At 47.6% G+C, this 17,274-nt stretch overlaps 1 protein-coding gene across 1 annotated transcript; it reads right to left on the reverse strand.

Moving 5' to 3' along the window:
• Positions 1-241: 241 nt before the first annotated feature.
• On the reverse strand, positions 242-1,608 carry LOC123049482 (disease resistance protein RGA5). The gene is made up of 3 exons (XM_044472391.1): positions 1,423-1,608; positions 1,161-1,239; positions 242-1,001 (listed from the first exon to the last, which is right to left on the reverse strand). The coding sequence occupies exons 1-3, from the start codon at positions 1,426-1,428 to the stop codon at positions 526-528; spliced, it is 561 nt and encodes a 186-aa protein (XP_044328326.1). The 5' UTR covers positions 1,429-1,608; the 3' UTR covers positions 242-525.
• Positions 1,609-17,274: the final 15,666 nt, after the last annotated feature.

Here is a 17,274-nt window from a genome sequence, read left to right on the forward strand (position 1 = left end):
AACTTGAATTGGTGGTTTCGTGGTGTCGATCAAAAGATAGGCGGGCAAAAAGGTGGGTGGAGTAGGAGAACAGCGAACCACAAGCTAGGTGGAGGCAGAGAGGTAGGAAACTTTGGTGCTTGCGATGACTTCGTCAATCTTGAGATGTTGTGCCGACTCAATATCCCAGAAATGTTTACAGGGATATGCACATGGGTGTTTATAGGGGTGAGTATATCCATGTCTATGTGAGCATTTGCAATTGTACTGTCGGATTCTGCTTTCCCCTGTTTTAATAAGAGAGTAGAACTTAGCTTACATTCCACACCGTGCGTAGATGTAATGCCTGGAGCTACATACATATTCACACAACACAACCATGAAACGAACACAGCTTCATCGGGAAAAAAGAAAGGAAAAAAGAAGAAGAAACGCACACTCTGTACACTAATTACATGGAATCGGAAAGTAACTGGCGCACACACCATCCATCGATTCTCAAACCGACCCGCTAAACGCTCAGACGTCCACTGGTCATTGCTGCCGCTACATGATGGAGCAGCTGTTGGGGTCATCCGAGTACCCGTGGTGCACCACCGTGTGCATGTTCGCCGCCGACTGCTGCGGGTAGTAGTAACCCTGCTGCTGGTACTGCGCGGGGTAGCCGCCACCGCCACCGCCGCCGCCGTAGCTGTAGTAGTCTCGCCCGCCCGTCGTCGGAGGGTACGAGCCGGCGTTGCGGTAGTGGTCCCGACCGCCCCCGGCGTGCTGCTGCGGCGGGTAGCTCCCCGTGTAGTACATGTCGCGCGCGGTGACGTGCTTGTACGGGCTCGGGCTCGGGTGGTAGCGGTACGGGTGGTACTCGCCGGCGAAGTCGTCGTCGTCGACGGTGCGCAGCTCCACCACCTCCGCGTGGCCCACCTTCCGGCGCAGCTTCTCGGTGAGGCGGTTGGAGTCGACCCCGGCGCCGATCACCAGCAGCAGGTTCTTGTCCTCGCCGGCGATCGTGACAGACTCCACCCCTGCCCAGTTCACGCAAAATTAAGTCAACGTGCATCCATGCATCATGAGCAGTGACCAGATTTAAGCTAATTAAACAACCATATGCAACATGCCAGTTAGTGATAAGCCTTGAGGACACGGAGGCGAAGGTAAGGGAGGGGGTCGAGCAAGGAATTTACCGGTGACCGCAGCAGCCACCTTGATAGCTTTGGAATGGCCCTTCTCAGAGCCGATCTGGATCCTGATGACCATCTCGGTCTGCAATGGATTCAATCCATGAAACTAGTTCTAATAACTGACGGCAGAAAGAAACATATGTAACTAGTAGCACTTTTTTTTTTCTTGTAACGAAGGACTAATTCATCATAAATCATGAACAAATAAAAGATGGTATTTTGCTAATAGTAGAAATTAAGCAGAAGCATGGTACTAAGATCTTACCCTCATCTTCCCCGTCGGTAGTCCTCCGGTGAGCAAAGTAGAACGTATTAAGCAAGAACCAGCTCTACCAGCCCTTGGCAAGTTGCTAAGCTAACGTATGCTGTTATGCAGGAGGCTTGTACCCTGTGTGATAACACAGTAGTGACTTTATATACACGCACAAACCGACCCTAATTATTATTATTTTTGGCGGGGAAACCAACCTTGATTGAACGGCTATTAGCAAGATAATCATCCCCCCATTGACCTCACCGGCCAAGTCGTCGGGGCCCCGAAGTATATCACTACAACCTTTTCTTTTTCTTTTTCCCTTTTGTGAAAATATCCCTTACGCTTTGTAGATCGAGAGCGACACCAACGGATTATTTACGGAGACCTCGCGTCCCTGACTCGACATGTCGACATGTCGTTACGAGCAGGTAGTGACTTACTGACTCGGCCACCCTAGATGATTCGCCTACCCACGCAAGCGAATGCCACTTGCACCCATGATCGCATCACATCGACGCGTGAACGGCGGGTTTGGACGCGTCATTCCCGAAAAGAAACGGAAAGAACGGAAATTTTTGGCCGGGTAGGACTTACGTGCCTCTGATACTGTTTTAGTAGTCGTGCAGAGCTATCGGGGGCGGTTATAGTAACTAGTGAGTGTAATGGATGGCTGGGATTGGGCAGTGCTGCCATGTGTGACAGTGAGACGGGGATCGGTGGCGAGGGTGAGCTGGAGAGTGGAGACCGGGCCGGCTGAGATCGACACACGGTAGCTAGGTGAGTGGGACAAGATCAATCTATCTTTAATTCCGGGGCATGTAATATTGGCCACGTGGTGATGCTAGCTTACCTTGCGTACAGCATAATTTGGCGGTGTTAAAAATACAGCTTAGTTAAGATGGGACGTGGCAAGGATGCTGCAAAAGGTGGCTCCATTTTCTTAGACTAGGTAATTACGCATGCGTTGCACCGGAGTATTAATAGTTTATTATTTTAGGCCGTGAGTTATCGGTCCATATATATAACAACCCCGATAGATCGCAAACGCTCGGATTTTAAGCATGTCATCTCGAACGTTTTTTCATGGCAACTTTACTTGACACGAGGTGGCAGCTTTAGTTGTTAAAACATGGTAACTTTGTTCCAATTTGTTTTTTTGTTAGAAAATTATCATATTTGCCAACCTCATGTGAACTAAAATTGCCATGAAAAATGTTCGGGTTGCCATACTTAAAATTTGAACAAAAGAAAACATAAGTTTATTCGGTAAATCAAAAAAAGGTGGGGCACTTAAGACGGATTTCAAGGAATTGTGCTTAGTAAAAGAATGGAAGCTTGGATGAAGTACTCCACTGGCAGGAAAATAAACGATATTCCTTTTTTTTTTAGAAAAGGCATGCGCCGACTTTATAGATAAAGCCACCAGGCAGAATTCCAACAACAACATCCAACCAAACAGATAAACTACAATACGCCCCAGACGAGGGCTCACCCGAAGTTAAAGGTACATGGCTCCCAGGCCAGTACACGACACGCAGGCCGGAAAGTTTTAAAGACGACCTAGCCAACAACTAGTCGAATCAATGCAGAAAACAGCTAAGCAACATGTTCCTGTCTGGATAGGGAAGAAGCCGAGGCCCGCACTTTAGAAATCATCAGATCAAAAGCATCACGGTCCTCCGTCTTAGTCAATGATCTTCACTGCTGCAAGAGTATACAAGATTTAAATAAACAGACAGCAGGCTTAGCACGAAACACATGCTCAATGGTAAACTTGTTTCTAGTCGTCCATAGGGCCCAGCAAATCGCTCCAAGTCCTACCCAGAAAACCCTTTTAGTAACGCCAGTTAAAGATTGAGCAAGGACCCGGAGCTCAGAGAAAGACGAAGGGTCCCATGTGACCTGTAGCCATGATGTTACACAACTCCAAACCAGCTTGGCCAAAACATAGTGAAAAAAATATATGATTCGTGTTCTCCAGAGCACCACAAAGGGCGCAAAACTCCGGACCAGGGTCGTTCCTCTTACGAATTTGGTCCGCTGTGGGCAAACACCCTCTAAAAGATTGCCAGAGGAATATCTTGATTTTCGGGGGGATGCGGGCCCGCCAAACATGAGAAAAACGGCTGGTGGGAGTACCACCAACGAGCTTAGAATACAAAGACTTAACCGAAAAGCGACCAGACGAGGTGTGGGGCCAGACTACCGAGGCCACGTTCTCCGAGAGCGTAGGGAAGAGAGCAGAGAGTCTTTGCCAATCTTCAAACTCTGCAGGAGAAAGGGAGCGCCGGAAGGCCAGGTCCCAATTATTAGCCAAGAGCTCGGCGATAGAGATACCCGGATTAGGGCAGTACGAGAACAGAGTGGGGAAACTCACAGAGAGAGTTGAGTCGCCCCACCACCAGTCAAGCCAAAAGCGGACAGAAGAGCCATCCCCGACCACAAACTTAACATGAGCCAAAAACAGATGTCTAACTTTAACCAAGTCCCTCCATAATTGAGAGCCTCCGTGAGCAGAGGCAGACAGAGGACTAGAGAGAGGGAAGTACTTAGCTTTTAGGATGGAGAACCATAATCATCCCACACCTGTTGTCATAATTTTCCACCACTATTTAATCAAAAGACACTTATTCATAATGGCAGTATTAATAATACTCGACCCCCCAAGGTTTTTGGGTCTACACATAAGTTTCCACCTAACAAATCTGTATTTTCGCTTATTATCTGCAGCGTTCCAGTAGAAAGACCCTCTATGTTTGTTGAAGCCTGCATACGTGCCAGCCGAAAGGAGATAGAAACCCATGAGAAACATTGGTAAGGAAGACAAGTAGGCGTTGGTCAGCGCTACTTTCCCGGCATTAGTATATATCTGCCTCAACAAGGAAGGACCCTGTTGCCCACTTTAGCTACAGCAGGCGTAAATTCTTTCGCATAGAGCATATCAGGGGAAATAGGGAGGCCCAAATATTTGAAGGGGAAGGATCCCAGCTTGCAGTTGAGGAGGTGGGCCACCCTTAAAGCCTCGGTGTCATCCACACCAGTAACAATGACCTCACTTTTAGAGAAATTAATTTTGAGTCCCGACAAGGCTTCGAAACAAAGAAGAATGAACTTGAGGTGAGCAATACAAGAGTCGTTTAGGTCAACCATAATGATAGTATCATCCGCGTATTGAAGGTGGATGACCCCTTCCGGGCCGAGGTGTGAGATGACAGGAGAAATGTGGCCATGAGAAGCCGCTCTAGACAGAATACGAGATAAAGCATCCGCACCAAAGTTGAATAGAATAGGTGAAGCGGGGTCACCTTGCCGAAGGCCCCTACCATTGGCAAATTAATTATTGACCTGACCATTAACAGAGACCGCAGTATGGCCCCCCGAGACTAGCTGCATGATCCTATGAACATAAGCCCCATCAAAACCTTTTGCCAGAAGCACCTTTTTCAAAAAAAGGCCAGCTAACCGAGTCGCAAGCTTTCTAAAAGTCTAACTTTAGAATCACTACTTTAGATCTACAAATCTTAATATCATACACGATCTCATGGAGATAAAGGATCCCATCAAGGATAAATCGACCTTTCATGAATGCAGATTGGAAAGGGCTAATAGTTCTATGAGCAATAGGGGTGAGACGAGTAGCAAAGCCCTTAGCCGGAAATTTAGCAAAATTGTTAATAAGGGCAATAGGTCTATACTGGGAGATGAGCTCAGCTCCTTTTAATTTAGGGATAAGAGTAATGGAAGTGTAGTTCAAGCGCGAGATGTCCACCGTGCCCAGGCAGAAACCTTGAATAATTTGACACACCAACCGACGTAACTGTGGCCAGAACTTCTTAAAGAAAGGGGATAGAGAACCCATCAGGACCAGAGGCAGCATTCGGGTTAGCAGAATTTATGACCTCCCAGATCTCCTTATCAGACAAAGGAATCATTAACGCTTCATTCTCATCGTTCGAGATCCTATTATCATTATCCCACAAAGAGGGGGAGATAGATAGGCCACTCTCCTGTTTAGCCCCCAGAAGAGAGGAAAAGAAGTCCACGACATGGGCGATAATTTGAGATTGATCCGAGGATCTAACACCATTAATGATGAGGCTATCAATGGAACACCTTCTTCTTCTACCATTTGCAATGGCAAAGAAGTAGGCCGTAGGAGAATCACTTTTAAGGGTCCAATTAAGAGTACCACGCTGACGCCAATAAATTTCTGCCTGCTGATGCAACTGCATCAGCACGGCTTCTAGGTTATATCTGATAGACCAGTCGTGCTCAGAGAGGCCAATCGAACCAGTAGTTAGGTCCAGGCCCGAGATTTGATTTTCTAAAGAATTTTTCGCCCTGCGAATCTTCGCAGCCCTATTGCGAGACGAACCCCTAAGAAACTTCTAAAGCTCATAAGAACATTTGTGCCAGTCGTCCATGGGACCAAAGGAACGGGGGGAGGGGGAGAGGAGATGTGAGATCTTGGAGGCCAACATGGGTATGAATCCCTCCACTAGAAGCCAAGAGGCATCGAATTGAAAGCGCGAGGAAGCCATAGGCTGGTTGAGGCCAGAATCGAGGATGAGGGGCACATGGTTAGAGCCCACCGCGGGTTTAGCTTTCAGATAAGCACGAGGAAATAAGGAATCCCAGCCAGGACAGATAAAATCCCGGTTCAGCATCGACCGGACCGAATTAATCTGATGATTAGACCAGGTGAAACGGGCCCCTACCCGAGGAAGCTCGCGAATGGCACACGCACTGATGAAATCATTAAACGCATTAGCAAGCGGCCAGGAAAAGTTATGATTATTCTTATCAGAAGGAGTACGTAGGAGGTTAAAGTCTCCTCCAATTACAATAGGAATCATGCATGACTCAATTTTAGTAGATAATTCGTCAAGGAACAGAGAAGTAAGCGAATGATCTGCAGGGCCATAGACCACCATAAATTCCCACAAGGTGTTAAGGCTCCCATGGTGTACCACAATACTTGCCCAAAAAATGCCATGGTCAAAGGTAACAAAATCAAATATGTCCCGTTTACAACCAATAAGGATGCCCCCCGAATGACCAGAAGAAGGAAGAGAATGCCAACCGAATCTATCCATGCCCGCAATCGTAGAGAGTTCATTGGGGGAAAACATTCTTTAAACATTTCCACTAGCCCTAGTATGTCAATGTTTTCGCCTCGGATAACATCCCTAATTTGATCTGGATGCCCCCTAGCGCCAAAACCTCTAATATTCCAAAAGAGAGCTTTCATTTGAAAGAGAGATTTTTGATGCCAAGGCTAGACCTGCAAGGGGCCACGCAGAATTTAGAACGCTTGCTCGGACCCCTTTTAGCTGGAGGGGGTGAGACTGGCCACAACCATCGTCCACACCCCCCTCATTTGCCTGCCCAGGAACAACCCTAGTGGCTGCAGCCACCGCGGGCTCTTTGGCCTTGGCAATGGCCGCTTGAGCCAACTCATTAGCCCTAATGGTGGAGAGAATAAGCGAGGGAGAACCAGCACCGGGATCAAAAGAAACACCCACATCCGATAGGATATGCAAAAGATGATCATCTGAAAGAGAAGGAAAAACAAGACGAATAGGGGAGGAAGGGGGGACGCAGGAGGCGCCGTACCTGGGGGGAGATCCTTGGCAGCAGCACATCGCTCCACCCGCAGAGCCACGGGATCACCGGAGTCCCGAACGCGCCACTCCTTGCAGGCCGTAGACGCAGGCGATCGGAGCAGAGGAGAGCGCGCCGCAGGAGAAGCCGAGGCGGGGCCGGAGGCAGACACAGCTCCCAGATCCATATCCAGGCGATGACAGATGCCCGTCATCGATTGCTTTGAGCCCGAGGAAGCCCTACTCTTGGCCAAGAACTTTCTGACAGAGGTCTTCTTCTTCTTCGTGGTCTAGCTGGGTTTGGTAGAACGCGGGGGAGATGGAGGCAAGTCTTCAATACCAGAAAAAGTAGGAGACAGAGGATGAGCTGGCAGATTGGAACAGACCCCGAGATAGGAGTGCTCATGGTAGCATTCTTTCTCTGGCCTTCAGCCTCCTGGGTCACCCCGCCCTTGGCAGGAGCATCCATCTCATCCTTCTGAGTCGCACCCACCGGAGCATTGGATTTGAATAGCTCACGTTCATCGAGATCCAGGCCGTCCCATTCGGACTGAGTGAAGTGAGGATCAGTGCCACCGCTAGGGTTTTGCGCACACATCGAACCATCACCATGCTTGTCATTATCAGGATTAGCAGAACTGGGAGGAGATGGAGGAGGAGGGGCCTGGAACACCTCAGCACCCTCGGCTCAAACCCACAGCCGAACACCATCAGAGGAGGGAAATACATCAAGTGCGCCACGAACACAGATAGGATCCACACACCAGATCTTGATAGGCACCGGGCCAATCTTCTCTAGGGACTCTGGATCAACCTCAACAGGCTTGCCAATCAAGACACCAAACGCCATCATAAACGGGATCAAACGCAACCCAGCTGTAACATCATCCACCAACACCCAGATTTGAGAAAGCGGTCCCACCGCCTTGGCGCCACATGTCGCCGCCTTCACTGACACCACCAACTAATTGTAAGGGAGGGTGAAACTCGTGCACGAAGAGATCATTCTCAAACAGTCCTTGGAGGGAAATACAACAACAAACTCATAATCAGAGAGCTCGTGAACTTGCCAATCCCAGCCCCCCTCATCCTAGATCCGCAAGCCTTCCAGCAGGGTCTGCGGGGAGATCTTCTGGTCCTGGATCGAGACAATAGCAGCATTCGAGAGGGACAGGGCCGCCACAACCAGAGGTAAATCACTATCCAACGCAATGAATGAGAAGCCAGGGAGGCCCGCTCCAAAATGAACAAAGGTGGGAGGTTTGCTGCGGTTCTGGCAATCCACAATCAAATGACCATTAGATCTACAGATCAGAGAGAACAGGGGATTGAGGCATCTGGACTGAAAGTGTCTCGGTTGATGGCATGCAAAGAAGGTGGGAGAGGAGGGAGGATTTGGGGGATTAGCATTCTGGCGAGGAGGAGGCGGAGGAGCGGGAGGCAGGATGCTGTCTCCCAGCCCCGACGAGGCAGATCCAGGGTCAGAGGCCGGAGAACGGCGTGGCTTGAACTGCATGGAAGGTGAGCCCAAGAAGAAGCGCAGAGGAGGACGGGAGGACCCAGCCCCAGCACCAGAGGGACGGGGAGGAGGCTGAGACTGCCGTGACGGAGCCACCGGACCCTGCACCGGAGCTGGGCGCGGCCCCGAAGAGGAGGAACCACCAGGCCCGCCCGAAGCTGCCATCTCCCATGGATCCACCACAGACGAGCCCGCAGCACCAGATCTAGATGCCAGCCCGCCAGATCCGGTCGCCGCCCGCGCCTTCTCGTCGCGCTGGAGCCACTCCGGCCCCGCCGCCCAAGCCACACGATCGCGGGCCACCTGCTCACGCATCGACCACTCGGCCTCTATCTTGGAGCGGAGAGCAGCATCATACGCCAGATCCGCCCCGGGCCAGGCGAATCCTCGCGCCGGTGCTTGCTACCCGACATGGCTTCACTCGACGAGGCCCTGGACTTGTCCATGGCGAGGACCTCCGCGAAGGAGAGGAGGAGGGGATGAGGAGGAGTGGATCTGAGAAAGCGGCGGATGGGGGCACAATACTTGTGAATATCCGCAGCGGAAGCCGGAAACCCTAGAAAGGGGGAAGGGATCCTATCCTCACCCATAAATATCCCGAGCTAGCCGAGCCCACATGGGCAGGGCCAGACGAATGGGCCGAGGAGAGGAGGGTGGGGGCAGTGGCCACAACCAACTGCCCAGGGCCCACGAAGGGGAGGGGGGAAACAGGAAACCAGCCCAGAAAGCAACAGGCCCATCGAGCCTTGGGGCCCACCAGCCACCGCTGCCCGAACCCGATCTAGGGTTTGCCTGCCCACCGCAGCCCTAGCCCCCGACGAGCTAGGCAACGCCGGCGCCGGCAGCACGCCCAGGGAATGCAGGCGAGACGCAGATCCTCTAGAGCCAAGAGAACACAACACATCGACGATCGACGCATCCCCTGAAGGCGATGCACCAAGGACACCACATGCCGGAGAAGGGACCGAGAACTTACTAGATCTGCGCCGCCGGCGACCAACAAGCTGCCACCCAGAGGCGAACTCCGGCGACGGGACCGGTCTGCCGCTTCCCCCAGGGGCAAATTTCCAGAGACGGGCCAGCGCCCTGGAAGCCAGCACCAGGAGCGGAGAACCACGAGAGGGATCAGCTTCAGCATCAGTGGAGGAGTCCTCATCGTCGGCAAGAGCCCAGAAACCAGATCCAATCAGTGACAACGAGGCATCCAACCGCCGAACCAAGGCCACCGCGCCATCAGGGAGAAGAGAGGAGGGGGAGGCGACATGGGGAGAGGATCCGCCGGAGTGGAACCAAGAGGGGCCAGAGGCTCCCGGGTCGGGGAGGGGGAGAGGGGAAGGGGAGGGGGAAGGAGCGCCATCTGAACAACTTGCCCCCTTTTCGATGATATTCCTTTTTAAAGTAGTACTTCACCTGTGCTGGGCGTATTCCAATACACAAAAGGAATAATAAAATATGTGCAATATGTAAATTCCTTAGTGGATGGGCTAGGCATACTGCGGGTATTCTTAAAAAAGAGAAGATTCGTCTCTCATCTATTATCGATGATTTAGAAGCTTTGGCTGAGGTTCGTCCGTTATCTGTGCAAGAAATTGAGATCAAGAATCAATTGAATGCACAAATAGCTAGACTTTTGAGAGAAGAGGAGCTCAAATGGCACCAACATTCAAACTCTCAGTTTATTCTGAAAGGGAATTCGAATAGAAGTTACTTCCATGGTGTAGTCAACGCTAGACACCGGAAGGAACTTATTTATTCTCTTGTACAGGAGGAGGGCACGATTGTGAGCATGAGCAACTCAAAACATACATTACTAATTATTATAAAAATAAGTTCGAAGCCCCAGAAGAAGGCAATTTCTCGATGGATGAGTCCCGAATAAATGATATGTCCCGGATTTCTGTTGAGGAAAATAACCTTCCAACAGCTCCTTACTCTGAGGAGGAAGTAAAGAAGGTGGTTTTCCTAATGGAACACAACAAAGCACCGGTCCTGATGGGTTTCCCGCTGAGTTTTATCAGAACTTCTGGGAGGTTATCAAACCAGGCCATCTAGAACTATTTGGCTACCTCCATGCTGGACAAATAGAATTGGTCTGCTTAATGAGGCTGAAAGGATTCAACAACATAGACATATATGCCTCCTTAGTGTTAGTTTTAAAATTTTCACGAAAGTTGCGGTGATTAGGCTTAACTCGTTGGCTGACCTTGTAGTTCGTCCGACCCAGAATACATTTATGCAATGTAGAACTACATCAGACGAACTACATCAGAAAAAGTTGAATGGGGTAGTCCTTAAAATTGATTTTGAAAAAGCTTATGACAAAGTAAAGTGATCTTTTCTCCAACAAACCCTCAGAATGAAAGGTTTTTCTACAGAGTGTCGTGCTCTGATCCATAGCTTCATGTCTGGAGGTAATGTTGCCATTAAAGTCAATGATGATGTTGGCCGCGATATCGAAACGAAGAAAGTATTGTGACAAGGTGACTCATTATAGCCCATGCTATTTAATATAGTGGCTGATATGTTAGCTGTCATGATCGAGCGTTTAAAGGTTGATGGTCTCAATTGACGGGGTAGTTAATCATCTAGTTGACGGTGGACTTTATATCCTTCAATATGCCGATGATACGATCCTATTTATGGACCATGAATAGAAAATGCAAGAAATTTGAAATTAATTTGTGAGCATTCGAGCATCTTTCGGGTCTTAAGATAAACTTCCATAAAAGCGGATTGTTTTGTTCTATCGAGGGTCAAGATGAGGCCCATCTGTACGTTGAATTGTTTGGCTACGGGCAAGGCTAGTTTCTAGTTAGCTATTTGGGGATATCTGAAGGAAATATGCCCTAGAGGCAATAATAAAGTTGTTATTTATATTTCCTTATATCATGATAAATATTTATTATTCATGCTAGAATTGTATTAACCGGAAACTTAGTACATGTGTGAATACATAGACAAACAAAGTCTCGTTAATCAAAGATGGTTAAGTTTCCTAACCATAGACATGAGTTGTCATTTGATGAATGGGATCACATCATTAGAGAATGATGTGATTGACTTGACCCATCCGTTAGCTTAGCACTATGATCGTTTAGTTTATTGCTATTGCTTTCTTCATAAGATATACATGTTCCTATGACTATGAGATTATGCAACTCCCGAATACCGGAGGAACACTTAGTGTGCTATCAAACGTCACAACGTAACTGGGTGACAATAAAGATGATCTACAGGTGTCTCCGATGGTGTTTGTTGAGTTGGCATAGATCGAGATTAGGATTTGTCACTCCGATTGTCGGAGAGGTATCTCTGGGCCCTCTCGGTAATGCACATCACTATAAGCCTTGCAAGCAATGTGACTAATGAGTTAGTTACGGGATGATGCATTACAGAACGAGTAAAGAGACTTGCCGGTAACGAGATTCAACTAGGTATGATGATACCGACGATCGAATCTTGGGCAAGTAACATACAGATGACAAAGGGAACAACGTATGTTGTTATGCGGTTTGACCGATAAAGATCTTCGTAGGATATGTTGGAACCAATATGAGCATCCAGGTTCCGCTATTGGTTATTGACCGGAAGTGAGTCCCGGTCATGTCTACATAGTTCTCGAACCCGTAGGGTCCGCACGCTTAATGTTCGATGACGATCAGTATTATGAGTATATGTGTTTTGATGTACCGGAGGTAGTTCGGAGTCCCGGATGTGACCACGGACATGATGAGGAGTCTCGAAATGGTCGAGACATGAAGATTGATATATTGGAAGGTTATGTTTGGACACCGGAATGGTCTCGGATGAGTTCGGGCATTTAACCAGAGTATCGGGGGGGTTGCGGGAACCCCCCCGGGAGTTAATGGGCCTTATGGGCCAAGGTGGAAGAGAGGAGGAGGCGGTCAAGTGGTGGGGCGCGCCCCCCAAGCCCAATCCAAATTGGGGAGGGGGGCCGGCCCCCCTTTCCTTCCTCTCCCTCTTCCCTTCCTTCCCCCTCCTAGTTGGACTAGGAAGGGGGGAACCTACTCCTAGTAGGAGTAGGAACCCCTCCTTGGGGCGCGCCATAGGAGGCGGCCCTCCCCTCCTCCACTCCTTTATATACGGGGGAGGGGGCACCTCATAGACACACAAGTTGATTGTTTAGCCGTGTGCGGTGCCCCCTCCACATATTTCCACCTCGGTCATATCGTTGTAGAGCTTAGGCGAAGCCCTGCGTTGGTAACTTCATCATCACCGTCAACATGCCGTCGTGCTGACGAAACTCTCCCTCGACCTCACCTGGATCTAGAAGTTCGAGGGACATCACCGAGCTGAACGTGTGCAGATCGCGGAGGTGCATTGTGTTCGGTACTTGATCGGTTGGATCGCGAAGACGATAGACTACATCAACCGCGTTACTTAATGCTTCCGCTTTCGGTCTACGAGGGTACATGGACACACTCTCCCCACTCATTGCTATTCTTCTCCTAGATAGATCTTGCGTGATCGTAGGAATTTTTTTGAAATACTATGTTCCCCAATAGTGGTATCAGAGCCTGGTCTATGCGTAGATGTTATATGCACGAGTAGAATACAAAGAGTTGTGGACGATAATAGTCATACTGCTTACCAGCATGTCATACTTTGATTCGGCGGTATTGTTGGATGAAGCGGCTCAGACCGACATTACGCGTACGCTTACGCGAGATTGGTTCTACCGACGTGCTTCGCACACAGGTGGCTAGTGGGTGTCTGTTTCTCCAACTTTAGTTGAATCGAGTGTGACTACGCCCGGTCCTTGTTGAAGGTTAAAACAGCAAACTTGACGAAAAATCATTGTGGTTTTGATGCGTAGGTAAGAACGGTTCTTGCTAAGCCCGTAGCAACCACGTAAAACTTGCAACAACAAAGTAGAGGACGTCTAACTTGTTTTTGCAGGGCATGTTGTGATGTGATATGGTCAAGACGTGATTATATAAATTGTTGTATGAGATGATCATGTTTTGTAACACAGTTATCGGCAACTGGCAGGAGCCATATGGTTGTCGCTTTATTGTATGAAATGCAATCACCATGTAATTGCTTTACTTTATCACTAAGCGGTAGCGATAGTCGTAGAAGCAATAGTTGGCGAGACGACAACGATGCTTCGATGGAGATCAAGGTGTCAAGCCGGTGACGATGATGATCATGACAGTGCTTTGGAGATGGAGATCAAAGGCACAAGATGATAATGGCCATATCATATCACTTATATTGATTGCATGTGATGTTTATCCTTTATGCATCTTATTTTGCTTAGTACGACGGCAGCATTATAAGATGATCTCTCACTAAATTTCATGGTATAAGTGTTCTCCCTGAGTATGCACCGTTGCTACAGTTCGTCGTGCCGAGACACCACGGGATGATCGGGTGTGATAAGCTCTACGTTCAAATACAACGGGTGCAAGCCAGTTTTGCACACGCAGAATACTCGGGTTAAACTTGACGAGCCTAGAATATGCAGATATGGCTTCGGAACACTGAGACCGAAAGGTCGAGCGTGAATCGTATAGTAGATATGATCAACATAGTGATGTTCACCATTGAAAACTACTCCATCTCACGTGATGATCAGACATGGTTTAGTTGATTTGGATCACGTGATCACTTAGATGATTAGAGGGATGTCTATCTAAGTGGGAGTTCTTAAGTAATATGATTAATTGAACTTTAATTTATCATGAACTTAGTACCTGATAGTATTTTGCATGTCTATGTTGTTGTAGATAAATGGCCCGTGCTGTTGTTCCGTTGAATTTTAATGCGTTCCTAGATAAAGCTAAGTTGAAATATGATGGTGGCAAGTACACGGACTGGGTCCGTAACTTGAGGGTTATCCTCATTGCTGAACAGAAGAATTACATCCTGGAAGCACCGCTAGGTGCCAAACCCGCTGCAGGAGCAACGCCAGATGTTATGAACGTCTGGCAGAGCAAAGCTAATGACTACTCGATAGTTCAGTGTGCCATGCTTTACGGCTTAGAATCGGGACTTCAACAACGTTTTGAATGTCATGGAGCATATGAGATGTTCCAGGAGTTGAAGTTAATATTTCAACCAAATGCCCGGATTGAGAGAGATGAAGTCTCCAATAAGTTCTACAGCTGCAAAATGGAGGAGAATAGTTCTGTCAGTGAGCATATACTCAGAATGTGTGGGTACCACAAGCACCCGACTCAGGTGGGAGTTAATCTTCCAGTTGATAGTGTCATTGACGGAGTTCTTCAATCATTGTCGCCAAGCTACAAGAGCTTCATGATGAACTATAATATGCAAGGGATGGATAAGACGATTCCCGAGCTCTTCGCAATGCGAAAGGCTGCGGAGGTAGAAATCAAGAAGGAGCATTAAGTGTTGATGGTCAACAAGACCACTATTTTCAAGAAAAAGGGTAAAGGGAAGAAAGGGAACTTCAAGAAGAACGGCAAACAAGTTGCCGCTCAAGTGAAGAAGCCCAAGTCTGGACCTAAGCCTGAGACTGAGTGCTTCTACTACAAAGGGACTGGTCACTCGAAGCGAAACTGCCCAGAGTATTTGGCGGAGAAGAAGGATGGCAAAGCGAAATGTATATTTGATATACATGTTATTGATGTGTACCTTACTAATGCTCGCAGTAGCGCCTGGGTATTTGATACTGATTCTGTTGCTAATATTTGCAACTCGAAATAGGGGCTACGGATTAAGCGAAGATTGGCTAAGGACGAGGTGACGATGCACGTGGGAAATTGTTCCAAAGTCGATGTGATTGCCGTCGTCACGCTACCTCTACATCTACCTTTGGGATTAGTTTTAGACCTAAATAATTGTTATTTGGTGCCAGCGTTAAGCATGCACACTATATCTGGATCTTGTTTGATGTGAGACGATTATTCATTTAAATCAGAGAATAATGGTTGTTCTATTTATATGAGTAATATCTTTTATGGTCATGCACCCTTGATGAGTGGTCTAGTTTTACTAAATCTTGATAGTAGTGATACACATATTCATTGTATTGAAGCCAAAAGATATAAGTTTAATAATGATAGTGCAACTTATTTGTGGCACTGCCGTTTAGGTCATATTGGTGTAAAGCGCATGAAGAAACTCCATGCTGATGGGCTTTTGGAATCACTTGATGCTTGCGAACCATGCCTCATGGGCAAGATGACTAAGACTCCGTTCTCCGGAACAATGGAGCGAGCAACAGACTTGTTGGAAATAATACATACTGATGTATGCGGTCCGATGAGTGTTGATGCTCGCGGCGGGTATCGTTATCTTCTGACCTTCACAGATGATTTGAGAAAATATGGTTATATCTACTTGATGAAACATAAGTCTGAAACATTTGAAAAGTTCAAAGAATTTCAGAGTGAAGTGGAAAATCATCATAACAAGAAAATAAAGTATCTACGATCTGATCGTGGAGGAGAATATTTGAGTTACGAGTTTGGTCTTCATTTGAAACAATCCGGAATAGTTTCGCAACTCACGCCACTCGGAACACCACAGCGTAATGGTGTGTCCGAATGTCGTAATCGTACTTTATTAGATATGGTGTAATCTATGATGTCTCTTACTGATTTACCGTTATCGTTTTGGGGTTATGCTTTAGAGACGGCTGCATTCACGTTAAATAGGGCACCATCTATATCCGTTGAGATGACACCATATGAACTACGGTTTGGCAAGAAACCCAAGTTGTCGTTTCTTAAAGTTTGGGGCTGTGATGCTTATGTGAAAAAGCTTCAACCTGATAAGCTCGAATCCAAATCGGAGAAATGAGTCTTCATAGGATACCCAAAGGAGACTGTTGGGTACACCTTCTATCACAGATCCGCAGGCAAGATATTCGTTGCTAAGAATGGATCCTTTCTAGAGAAGGAGTTTCTCTCGAAAGAAGTGAGTGGGAGGAAAGTAGAACTTGATGAGGTAATTGTACCTACTCCCTTATTGGAAAGTAGTTCATCACAGAAATTACTTCCAGTGATTCCTACACCAATTAGTGAGGAAGCTAATGATGATGATCATGAAACTTCTGATCAATTTACTACCAAACCTCGTAGGTCAACCAGAATAAGATCCGCACCAGAGTGGTACGGTAATCCTGTTCTGGAGGTCATGTTACTCGACCATGACGAACCTACGAACTATGGGGAAGCGACGATGAGCCCATATTCCGCAAAATGGCTTGAGGCCATGAAATCTGAGATAGGATCCATGTATGAGAACAAAGTATGGACTTTGGTTGACTTGCCCGATGATCGGCAAGCCATAGAGAATAAATGGATCTTCAAGAAGAAGACTGATACGGACGGTAATATTACTGTCTACAAAGCTCGACTTGTTGCGAAAGGTTTTCGACAAGTTCAAGGAGTTGACTATGATGAGACCTTCTCACCCGTAGCGATGCTTAAGTCCGTCCGAATCATGTTAGCAATTGCCGCATTTTATGATTATGAAATTTGGTAAATGGATGTCAAAACTGCATTCCTTAATGGATATCTTAAGGAAGAGTTGTATATGATGCAACCAGAAGGTTTTGTCGATCCAAAAGGTGCTAACAAAGTGTGCAAGCTCCAGCGGTCCGTTTATGGACTGGTGCAAGCCTCTCGGAGTTGGAATATACGCTTTGATAGTGAGATCAAAGCATATGGTTTTATACAGACTTTTAGAGAAGACTGTATTTACAAGAAAGTGAGTGGGAGCTCTGTAGCATTTCTGATATTA

This window comes from Triticum aestivum, chromosome 2D (assembly GCF_018294505.1).
Source record: "Triticum aestivum cultivar Chinese Spring chromosome 2D, IWGSC CS RefSeq v2.1, whole genome shotgun sequence".
Taxonomy (NCBI): Eukaryota; Viridiplantae; Streptophyta; class Magnoliopsida; order Poales; family Poaceae; genus Triticum; species Triticum aestivum.